Source organism: Haemaphysalis longicornis, unplaced genomic scaffold, assembly GCF_048455015.1.
Source record: "Haemaphysalis longicornis isolate Haplotype H1 unplaced genomic scaffold, Haemaphysalis longicornis Haplotype H1 scaffold_1260, whole genome shotgun sequence".
In the NCBI taxonomy this organism is placed as follows: Eukaryota; Metazoa; Arthropoda; class Arachnida; order Ixodida; family Ixodidae; genus Haemaphysalis; species Haemaphysalis longicornis.
The window spans coordinates 20,884-31,762 of record NW_027526229.1 but is presented as its reverse complement, the minus strand read 5'-3'; the positions used below and the strand labels follow the sequence as shown (position 1 = coordinate 31,762).

At 45.8% G+C, this 10,879-nt stretch overlaps 1 protein-coding gene across 1 annotated transcript; it reads right to left on the bottom strand.

The window, feature by feature from the left end:
• Positions 1-143: 143 nt before the first annotated feature.
• On the bottom strand, positions 144-9,927 carry LOC144163638 (uncharacterized; the record flags this gene model as incomplete). The annotated part of the gene is made up of 5 exons (XM_077694438.1): positions 9,775-9,927; positions 3,864-4,009; positions 2,622-2,710; positions 2,403-2,523; positions 144-243 (listed from the first exon to the last, which is right to left on the bottom strand). Coding segments are annotated over exons 2-5 (420 nt in total), but the record flags the coding sequence as incomplete, so codon positions are not given.
• Between the last annotated feature and the right edge of the window lie 952 nt (positions 9,928-10,879).

The following is a 10,879-nucleotide window of genomic DNA, read 5'->3' as shown; positions in this document are numbered from 1 at the left end:
GCTACACCCGTTGCATTGAGCTCAATGCGCAAGGCCTAACCTTTGATGAAACGATCGTGCCAAAAACAGGATTTCTCCCCACTGGTTGTAAGTACTGTTGCCTCTCAAAACGCGTAGCCTGTGTGGCAGGTGTCAGAGCCTACCTGTCGCCACCATCGGAGTCGCTGTCGCTGCCAATGCGTCAGCCAACGTGCCTCCTCCCCAGCAGCGGGGAAAAACACCAGTTGCTCTAGTGTGCTGCCTCTAAGAAACACATAGAAAAAAAAGAAAAAAAAAGAAAATGAGAGGATTGTCAGCAGTCACAAATGCCTAAAGTGTGCCAACGTCCAAAAAAAGTACGAAAATGGTGCAAATCCAAATGTCCAATCTTTTGCTTGGTGCTGTTACCACTAAAGTCAGTTAGACCCATCTGCGTCAAACTCGGCAACTTCTTTTTGTCGCTTACACCAAACAGTTTGAACACTGCCAACAAACCGCTGCGTGAAATCTCTTTGTATGCATTGTAGAGTTTGTGAATCAAATTATCAAATACGTCCACCTATTGTCTGACCCTTTTTTGAATTGCTATCATGCTTTCATATCACACCGCTCGTATTTCTACTAATAATGTATTCCAAGCAATGCATTTGAAATGGGCTGGTTTTCAAAATGGTTTTTGCATTTGTCTAACAACTCCGGCTTTGGAGTTTCTGCAATCTTTTTTTGCTTCCCAATGCGCTGTGCCCCCAGGCATCATTTCCATACGAGCAGCAAATTATTGTCTACCGTAAATGGCGACCAAAATTATTAACCTTGTTGAGTAAAAAACTAACCTTGATAGAGCGATCTATATTTTTTAATCTTTTTCTCTCTGTTCGGCCCAACCATAAAAACAAGCTAAACACTTTTTTTTTGTCCAATGACCCATTTCATTTCTCAAGGCCACCGTGATAATTTTCTATTAATATGTCTCTCAGAATGGAAGCCCCGAGGTGTGCTTGTTTACGTAAAAAAGTGTAATTAGCTGCCTTGCTACATAACCAGGATGGCAGCACTGCAGTATCTGATGGCTTGATTTCTAGACACACAATGCGCAAGTTAAACCAAATCTTTCTCACCTTGCACAAATGCGGAAAACTATCTACGCAAATTAAAACACTTCTTATAACCAGAGTGTTTCACTTGTAGGGCCCTGCACACAAAATACAAGTTTGCTTTATTGGAAAGATTTCGTGTTTTACAGTGCCCCCAGTGCTTGTCCAACAGCAAATGATGCCGTATTCACTGAGAAATTAATCAATTTAGGTTAAATTGTGATTCTCCCGCCAAACCGTGTTTTCGTGACGTCTGCCCTGAAGTCACAAGGGCAGGTATCGAAAAAAACTTCCAGCCCGTTATTAAGCTCTGCAGCCTTGTTTACCATCAGGCCTCCCAGATGGCGCTGCCATACTCAACCACAGACGGTTGTCCGCCGTTGCTTTGTTTTTGATCGTATTTGCACCTGGCTTGCTTTTGTTATGTTAGAAAGTAATTGTGTTGTGAAATATGCGGTATGCTCGAGAGACAGAATCATTTAAGGCAACGAACGTGGTTCACACCAATCGGCCAGTGTTGTGCAAGACAACTCCAAAGCGGCAAACTGCTGTGCAGCAGCTGGTACTATGCGTAGTGCGCCCAGTACCAACAGCCGTGAGCATCGGCAATTCTATTTTTTACATGTATTTTCGTAACTTTCATTGTTTACCCCAGAAGGATCAACATTTGGGCGAGTTGGTACTGGTTATGTATCATCTTGACGAAACAGCATAAAAAACGGGGACACTAGGGGAGAAAGACGACAGGACGACAGCGTCGACAGGACGACGCAGCGACGACAGAAAGACCGCCAGAAAGACGACAGAAAGGATGACGCAGAAAGACGACAGGACGACGCAGCGTCGTCCTGTCGTCTTTCTCTTCTAGTGTCCCCGTTTTTTACGCTGTTTCGTCAAGATGATTGTTTACCCCACCATTCTTACTGCTGTAAAATGGATAGGATTACATTTAAGCTCAAATAGTTCCTTCGGCAAGCTTATAAGCCCTGGCTAATTTGCGTTTCGTTTTGCCGGCCTCAGCCAATCGCACAGCTGGGCATATGACATCATAGGTTCAGTTGTGGGAAATGAGCTAGTGGGTCGCATGGCCATTCCCTTTTTTCCTAATTATATAGCTCTTATTTGAGTGAAGTGTGCGTTAAAAGTGGTGTTAGTATGATTCTAACGAGGCAATCTTTCGAATGAATCAAACATGTGTTTTTTCCGCATGGCCCCTTTAAAAATTATCGTAAAAAGAGAAGTGCTGCTGTCACTAAAATATTGCCTCGGAATGATCCACTAGACATACCACACAGGCCTACCCGTAGCAAAGGTTCGAAATTGGCTCACTGCTGGCTTCGCAGTGACTCGGTCTCAAACAAGGCCTTATTGCTTTTGCTGCTCAGGAGAAGCCCAAACGAAGACTCCTGATCCACCAACTCCTTCGCTGCACCAAACAGCATCTCCAGATCTGCGCACGGTAAGAGGACGAATTTTGGGGTTCGAACAAGTGCCAGACAGCATTGCGTTCGCATTTCGTGGTGGAGTCACAAATTTAAATTTGCTCACCGCTGGAGGAATCTAAGCTAATGTGATCTGGCCAGGCTTCTTCCAGTGGCAACACGCTGGCCTCAGCTGACCTGAGAATATGACGTCGCCTGGGAAAAGAAGAAGAAGAAGAAAAGGCCCCCACTTCTGTGATCGCCATATGTCGCATTTCCAGTAACGTATGTGTGCACGTATGTGAGCTAGTACATTCTGTCGTCTTTCTGGGCCAGTTTTACTTTTAAACACATTAGAAAAAAGTACGTTACGATTTTCTGTTCACATGTGCATAGATACGGACATATTTTTATCCACAGCCTCTTCCATAAAGGCCTCAATCACAATCCTCCAACCATTTTTTTTTATCTTGCTACAACCTAGTTCCTTATCATTGGCGAATTTTCTGATTTTGTCCCTCCGTCAAGTGATCGGACTTCTTCTGCTTCTCGTAATGAAGAAGTCCACTGTTTGTCAGCTCTCCTCATTACATATGCCCAGCCCAATGCCATTCCTTCCTCTTACTTTGAGCTAGGATGTCATCCACCTGAGTTTGCTCCCCAATCCAAGACGCTCTCTTCCGACCTGTAAGCATTACTCCTATTAAGTGCAGAGCACTTTAGGGGCTCGCCTTGTCGTCGTAGCTCGCTCGCTGGACCCAAGCAGAGCCACACAACGTTCCGTCGTCGCGGCGTTACCCAGAGGCTTTGAAAGCCAAGCGATTTATATAGTCATAAGCGCTCGAAACTTGTGAACCACTGGTGCTTGTCATACATCTCCCCATTGCTTAGCGCAAAAAAAACTGCAGGTACATTTGAGGCAAAATATACATAACTAACCGGCAGCTCCCGCGTTCATTTAGGTAGGAACGCTCGTTAGGTTGGTGTATACGATAGTAAGCGAAAAAAAGTGGCAGTGCAACATCGGCACGTGCGGGAGGAAAAGCAAGCACAAGAAGAACAGAACTACGCTGTCGCAGTTTCAGGCAGGGGGCGCGCGAGCACTGTAAAGGCGGGAAATTTGAATTGCATTGGGTGGTCGCAGTGAGTGTATAACGGCGCCACAGCCCATGAAGGCGAATCACTGCTCTGTTTTTCTGACAGCTTTCACGTTGAGTGGAACTGCTTTTATTATTCGTTCCATTGCTTGTTAGGCTGGCGCGATTCTTCCTTCAAGGCACTTAGTAAGGTGGCAAGCTTCTGACCGATAAGTCATCACTGGCACAGGTATTGGCTCTATACGTCTCATTCCGTAGTAGAAAAACATTACCATTCCCGCCGCAAGTTGTCGCGCAGGAGAGTGCCACAGGGTCCATACGTGGTCTTGCCCACAAATCCATACTTGTGCAGAAGTTGCGTGAGCATCGGTGACATCCCCATGGGTCCACAGACATGCTACGCTCTGCAACCAAGATGCTGCAATGATAAAAAAGAAGGTGCCCCTGTGACATAAAAGCTAAGGTCGGGTTTGTGTATAGGCTTCAGCTCAACGCAAAGCACTAGTGGCGTTATTGGAATACCTGGACGAGATCGGCATCACTGAAGCGATTTAAAATACTACTGATCGTAATGTTCATCGAACTGTTATCACAAACTGCATAACGCCTGTTTTTTTCTTTTACTTCTTTTCTCCTACCTTTTCTATCCTCCCCTACTCATTCCCCCACCGAGTAGCATGTCGGTGTTGAGATTCTGGCAAACCTGTCGGCTTTCTTCTCTAATAAAGAGCTTTCTCTCTCTCAAAGATGTGTACTGGCCATTTGTTAAATACTGCTCAGAATCTCAACCATTTGGCTGCGTTTTGGGGAGAGGTATAATGTGGGGCTGAACTTATTCATGCCTTTCTTTTAAACCTGCAAATTGGCTTTTCCTCGAAAAAAGTTCTTGGGCATCTTTCCCCATTTTTTACAAAACTGGTTTAACCTGTCAGTTTCGGTGAAACAAATGTAATGTACAGTAGTAATTTGTGTTATTTTTGTACTGACGCCATGCATGGGACGTAAAATGGAACTTTGCGTTCAACTTAACGGCTTTGACGAACGCATCTGTTCCTCCCTGCCTTTTTTATTACCTACCATCTCATTGGTCCGCTTCAATATTAATGACTAAAGCGTTTTCATCTGCGCCACTTAAGCTTTTCGTTCACCTCGGCCTACGTTATCACGATACTATCCTAGATTAAAGTGACCAGACATCCCGATTTAGGCGAGCCACGTCCCGCTTTTTTGGCTGTGGTCCCACAGGTTGCTTCTGGGACGGTGTTTTGTTGTGGAAAATGGGTATCAAGCCCAGTGTCACGAATGAAAAGCTGGGGGAATGAAAAAGCCAAAAGAAACAGCATGAGGAACTTCAAGAAAAGAGCGCACGCAACGGGACTAAGCAAAAAACTGTAGTGTGTTTCTTGCTTTGTTCCGATGGCTGAGCTGTTTTCTTGAAGTTACAGTGTACCAACAAACCGTTCAGTACACCCTCTTGCGTTTGACGAACGGTGGGTGGAGTTATTTACTTATTCAGCAAGGAACGCATCATTGCTCGTTGAACAAAGGCCGAGAAAACTACGAAACGTACGATCTTTCAGATGAAACAAAACTGCATTGAGCATTAGTATCCCATCAAGCTATGTGCCACGTTCTTCCTTCCTCCGTCCCGCTTTGGGTTCTGAGGAATCTGGTCACTTTATCCTAGATGCCTTTTTTGTGTGGGCGCCCGTGCTTGACTCGTGATAATCCCGACTACCGGTACCTCGGACAGGGAGCCGACACCTACGTAAACTGAGTGCTATGACGAGAGGACGTGAGGAGCATGGCATCTTTCACAACAGAAATGACTCCCCGAGCCACCAGGATATAGAAAACGGCACTGTTGCTTGCGAGGCAAACATAAGCGCAGTGTGTCTATAGACACCGAGTATGTAAGCTACCATTATGCGAACGACAAAAGAACTCGTCCGCACGTGGGTTTACGAAGACAACGAAAGGCAGATAAGGATCCCTGCACCTTTTTTCATTACTTTATTTATAGGACGATGCTATATGTACTACGTAGTGAAGTCCCACCGGAAATTGCTATACGCACTACCCATATAGCGCCATCTATGGGTGCTGTCAGAAACACTTTTTTTATGTTTTTTAACGTACGTGGTCTCAAGCGTTCGGACGGTCGACATGGCTGCTTTTCGTCACTTTTGACCGATCCATGGATGGATCGGTGCCACCAATCTTGTTGCGGCAAATCACGGTAATAAAGCGCAAGTATTGAGTCGTGGGCCGGGCTGATGCACACGATTCGCGCCAGGGCCATCAAGCTGGCGTGGCAACTTCCCGATCGCGCCGTCAACACACCGCAGTGGTTCGAAGACGGCTTGGCCAATCTGAAGGTAGGTATTTCTGGCCTCGTTGGTTTGTCCCGTAACGCTTGCTTTACTGATGTTGAAGTAGGAGACCCGCATCGACCACCGAGCTTACGTTTCCTTCACCAGCCTTTCCAGCCGATGCGTGAGCATGCATGCACGTCGCGTGGGTCCTTCAGCCTGCCCGTGCAACCGAACGGTGCGAACGCGTATTGTATGCCTTCAGCGCGTTTCCCCTCGCCTCGTTAAATGTCGTTGCATGCATTGTTACAAGTGGGATGACGCATAAGGACAAGCACTTTTTTAATCAACAAGTGTCAAGCTATTAGTACTAAGGATAGGAGATGGGGGGAGTCAGTGCTGATGCTTGGATCCACTTCCTAGTGCCGAATAGGCATGGAGGCGTATATCTTTCTCAGGGCCAAAATATCGTTCCAAGTTGTAGTGAAAGTTGTGGGACAGACCATGAAGGCACCCGTGCCCTTTTTTCTTATCGTTTCTCTTTGAATCAGCCTCGTATTTATGCATTGAGAACCAATTCGGCCAGCGGCACACTTTATTGGTTCCTTATGTATAAGCATGGGCGTCAGCAGGATTTTATCTTGAGGGGGCCGGCAAATCCAGTTTCACGAAGGAAGAGGCAGAGGGCATGGGGGAGGGTGCAAGTGCTGGGGTAGCTTGGGGGGGGGGGGGGGGACATGTATACGTTCTTATTCTGCAGTATGATTCTAATCTTGTACATTGCTATTTTGAATCAGAAGTGGTTTTCTTTGGGTGGCAATTCCTTTTTCCTAAAAAAATGTGGTTCTTACTGTAAACAGCACCAAGCAGCAAAAAAAGGATATCAGTTCTAACTGAGGGATAAAGGTTCACGTCAATTTATAAGGCTATGTCAAAGACGACTACAGCTTCTGTAGGTGGTGTGGTTCCAGTTGGGCTAACAAGTGATTTGCAAAAAAATTGGACACCACTTCACACTGTGTGGTACGTCGCATACAGTTCTGCACCATCTGCCCCGATTTTCTGTGACTGTCAGTAAAAACTGGCTGCTTCAAAATAATAATGAAGAAATTTCTTAGCCACATTTACATTCAGGCAAAAAGTATTGTGCAGCCATTTCATGTAATAAGAGTTGGTATGGAAAATCATGCTCAATAGGTTTTTCACGAAAGTTGGTTTCAAGAATTGAAATTGGGCCAGTAGGACAAAAAATAACACAAAATGAAGAAACAACGCAACAAAGTTCCTGGGTTTTGCCATGTATGTTTTTTTTGCTCTATTTCTATCATGTATATAAGGAGCACAGCCGTATTGCTAATTATATTGCACCTTTGATTTTACAGGTCACCCAGAAAGGACAACACCACCTGAAGCTGAGGATATGGTGTAATAAAAATTTACTTTATATTGTAAAACAATGGCAGTGTTGATGTGTTCTTGAAAGTGTAAGAAACAATAGTCTTTCTTGGACCTTCTGCATGGAGACTTATTTTTGGATGACCTGAAAACAATGTAAAATAGTTAACTCGTTTCTTCTTGTCTTCTTTTTCATTTAGGGTGGAGGGTGCTTCTTTTTTTTCAGGTTGTTTTGAGTTGACTGTTTTTCACGATTGATTCAGTTATTTAAGCATTCTGGAGTAGACATATTCTCGTTACAACTGAGCAGACGTCGCCTGACGTTTACCATGCTAAGCGTCACACGTGCACCCTGCATGCTCACCATGAGCACGGACGAGTTGCAGTGCATGAATGAAGATAGCACAGAATTCTTTTATCAGCATGTAACCACGTAAGAGTCACATACTGGAGCAAAATCGTGGACATCTTATGTGCACAGAAATAATAGCAGTTGCCCTGCCAGTTGAAAAACACAATACAAACAACGCAGATGCTAATCAATATAATTCCTTCTGCCTAGAAATGGCCTCTTTCCTGTATTTTCTAGTTTACAAATGTAACGTGACGCTTGGCTGCAGCAGCTCTGATAAACTAGAAAGTGTCAAAAATGAAGAGATGGGCATTGCTTCCACATAATTTACAGAGATAATTTTTTTTTACCATTCGTGATGTGAAATTTTTTTAGCGAGTCTTTGGATCTTGGTAAGAAACTGCTACAATGCACAAAGTAAAACGTGGTGGACAAATGGCACTGCTAGCATGTAACATTATGTACGTGAAAGAAAAAAGTTCTATACATCTTCCTGTTTCCTTTTCCTGTGTCTGCATGTTGAAACCGCCTTTATTTACCAAAAGAAGGCCGAGTGGAAGGAGGGGTGTGAAACTTTTAAAGGTCACACTGCTAAAGATTGTGTCCTAAGCGTTTCTTAAAGACTATGGATGAGCTGCTTTACATCAGAAGCGTTTCTTACTATCACATTTAGCCCCGGTGACTTTCTTGCACAGCTTAACCGCCATGCGGAAAAGCCAACTTTAACAGCTCGAGGCAAGGTGCGGTGGTCGTGGTTTGCGACGGGAAAAAAAAAAAGGAAATTCACTGGGGATATTTTGAGCGCGACAGAGAGCTCACCTGCATACAACCCAGTGCAGGGAAAGGGAAGTAGAGGGGGAGTGATAGGATAACGTAGAAAGAGAGAGAGAGAAAGGTATAAAGAGAGCTGTCAGTCCTACAAACACATATGAGCACAGGTGCACGTTCTCCCGTTTGTACTGAGGAGTTCCTGTAGAACATGCTTTAGTTGACTGCTGCGTAGTCAATTAAAACTGGATTTTTGTGCGCCGCCGAAACCACAACGCGCTAAGATGGCACGGGGCAGCGTTGTAGACATCTTACTCAGGGATCTTTAGTGTTGATCGAAACATCGGGTACGCACAGTAATTTTTCGCCTTCATCGTAAATTCAACGCAGCCTTGGCTGCCGGGAATCGAACCCGAGACATTTTACCCCCTGCAGCCATGAGAGACCATGCGAGATCTGAGCTATCTGGCGCCTGTTACTAAGGCGATATAAAGCCTAATGGAAACTGAAAGCGCAAAATAGACACGGACAAAGAAAGGGGACAACAGGATAGCGCTCGTCCTGTTGTCCCCTTTCTTTGTCCGTGTCTATTTTGCGCTTTCAGTTTCCATTATGCATCACCAACAGGCCCAAACCATGACCCTTTTGATATAAAGCCGCCGTGGGTTATTATTTAGAGAGTTGGCAATACCCAGGAATGAACAGCTTCGGGCTACACATACTTGCTTATACAAAACTCAAAAATAAAATAAACAAAAAATGACTCGGCCGGCCCGACCCAACATACGATATGTTGATCAACACCGTATCAACCGTATGTTGTGCACCAGCTGCCCGCGTAATTTCTGTTCCTGCCTCGATGAAAAGCTCAAACGCGTCGTAAACGACCCTGTGGGCAGCCATAATCTATTTCACGCCCATGACTACAGCGCAAACTTTGCCGTGACAAAGGTACGTTGCCGTTCGTACGGAGTTCGCGTCAGCCCGCCACCAAGCAAGCTCAGGAGCGTTTCTGACAACGCCTCATAGATGGCGCTATATGGGTAGTGCGTATAGCAATTTCCGGTGGGACTTCACTACGTAGTACATATAGCATCGTCCTTATTTATAAGACCACAATCTGAAGCACGACAGTTTCCGCCTTCCAATCAGTCAGATCGATCGACCACATTCCGGTAGCTCGTGCCAGAATTCACTCTCATCGTTGCGCGCGATCACGTGCGAAGCCGTACTACGGTGGCTAGCGCGTGCGTTATGAAATTGTTCGTTAACACGCAAAATCCAGCGACAAGAAAAAAGGCCCCTGCACGTGAATAGAGTCATCTCGGAGATGCGTTGTCCATACTCTACTCCTACCTGTGTGCCGAGAATTCAAAGTCGCACGTGAAGTTGCATATTCACGAGGTCAACTGACTCTTCCGAAGATGGCAAAGCTCTCAACCTCAATCATTTGTAGCACGCGGCTGTTGTTTACATGCTCGTTGTTGCGGCTTCGATCGCCTAAATTAGGGCTTGGCTTAGCCGATTTGGTGATCCGGCCCCTCTCGGCTTTTGGCTCGTGCCAATCGGAGCGACTAAAACCCGCCCGCCGACCGGACGTTGTTGCCAGCAGACGCGAGAAACGCGTGCTGGCAACACTGATTTGTTCCGACCGCGACCGACGCTGGACGCTGCCCCTCATGGCTATGCTGGCAACACTTGCAACGCGCCCGGAACAACGACCGTGTTGCGGGCGGGTTTTAGCACGACCGGCTCCGGTCGTGGGTTTTAGTCGCTGCAGTCTGCTGTGATGCTGCCCAGCACGGCCCAGCACTACAGAACCTAGAAGCGGGTATCGCGCATCAGCCGATCTCCACTGTGCAGCGCCGGAAATGTGCCCATCTTGCTGGTTGCTTTCATCAAACTGCTGCTGAGTGTTCTCCGTGCAATCCTTGTGTGAAGTTGGCTCACCTTGGTGCATTTGGTGCAGCACCGCCACCCGTTTGTGCCAAGGAATCGGAGAGTAGAAGGCGAGCTTTACGCTCCCTGCAAGCTTTCGACATTGGTGCCTGTGCTTCTTCGTGTATTAGCCGGCGTGCTTCCGGCCGTCACTTTTATCTCGTAGTTGTGATGGAATATGCCTAGCAATAGTGACTTATTACTCAGGACTTCTATGAATAACCTCATTCTACTAGAGCCTGCAAGCTCCGCTTCGGTGTGTTTGTAGTGCATCAGCTTGTCAAGTCTGTTTGAATTTGTAGTGTATTCTAGCCTGTGGGATCTTTAGTCGTTGCATAATTTTTCGTGTGCCAGCATTTGTGTTCAGTTTAGAAGAATCTAAAAAAGCATGTAATCTTAAGTTAGTGCGAAGGGTGAACAAGGAAACGGACAATGCATTTTAACTGTACATAGAAGCTCTAGTTACTGCATGTGGCTGGTGCTACCCACTATGATGCCTGCATCGCTTATTAATTTCAGCAAG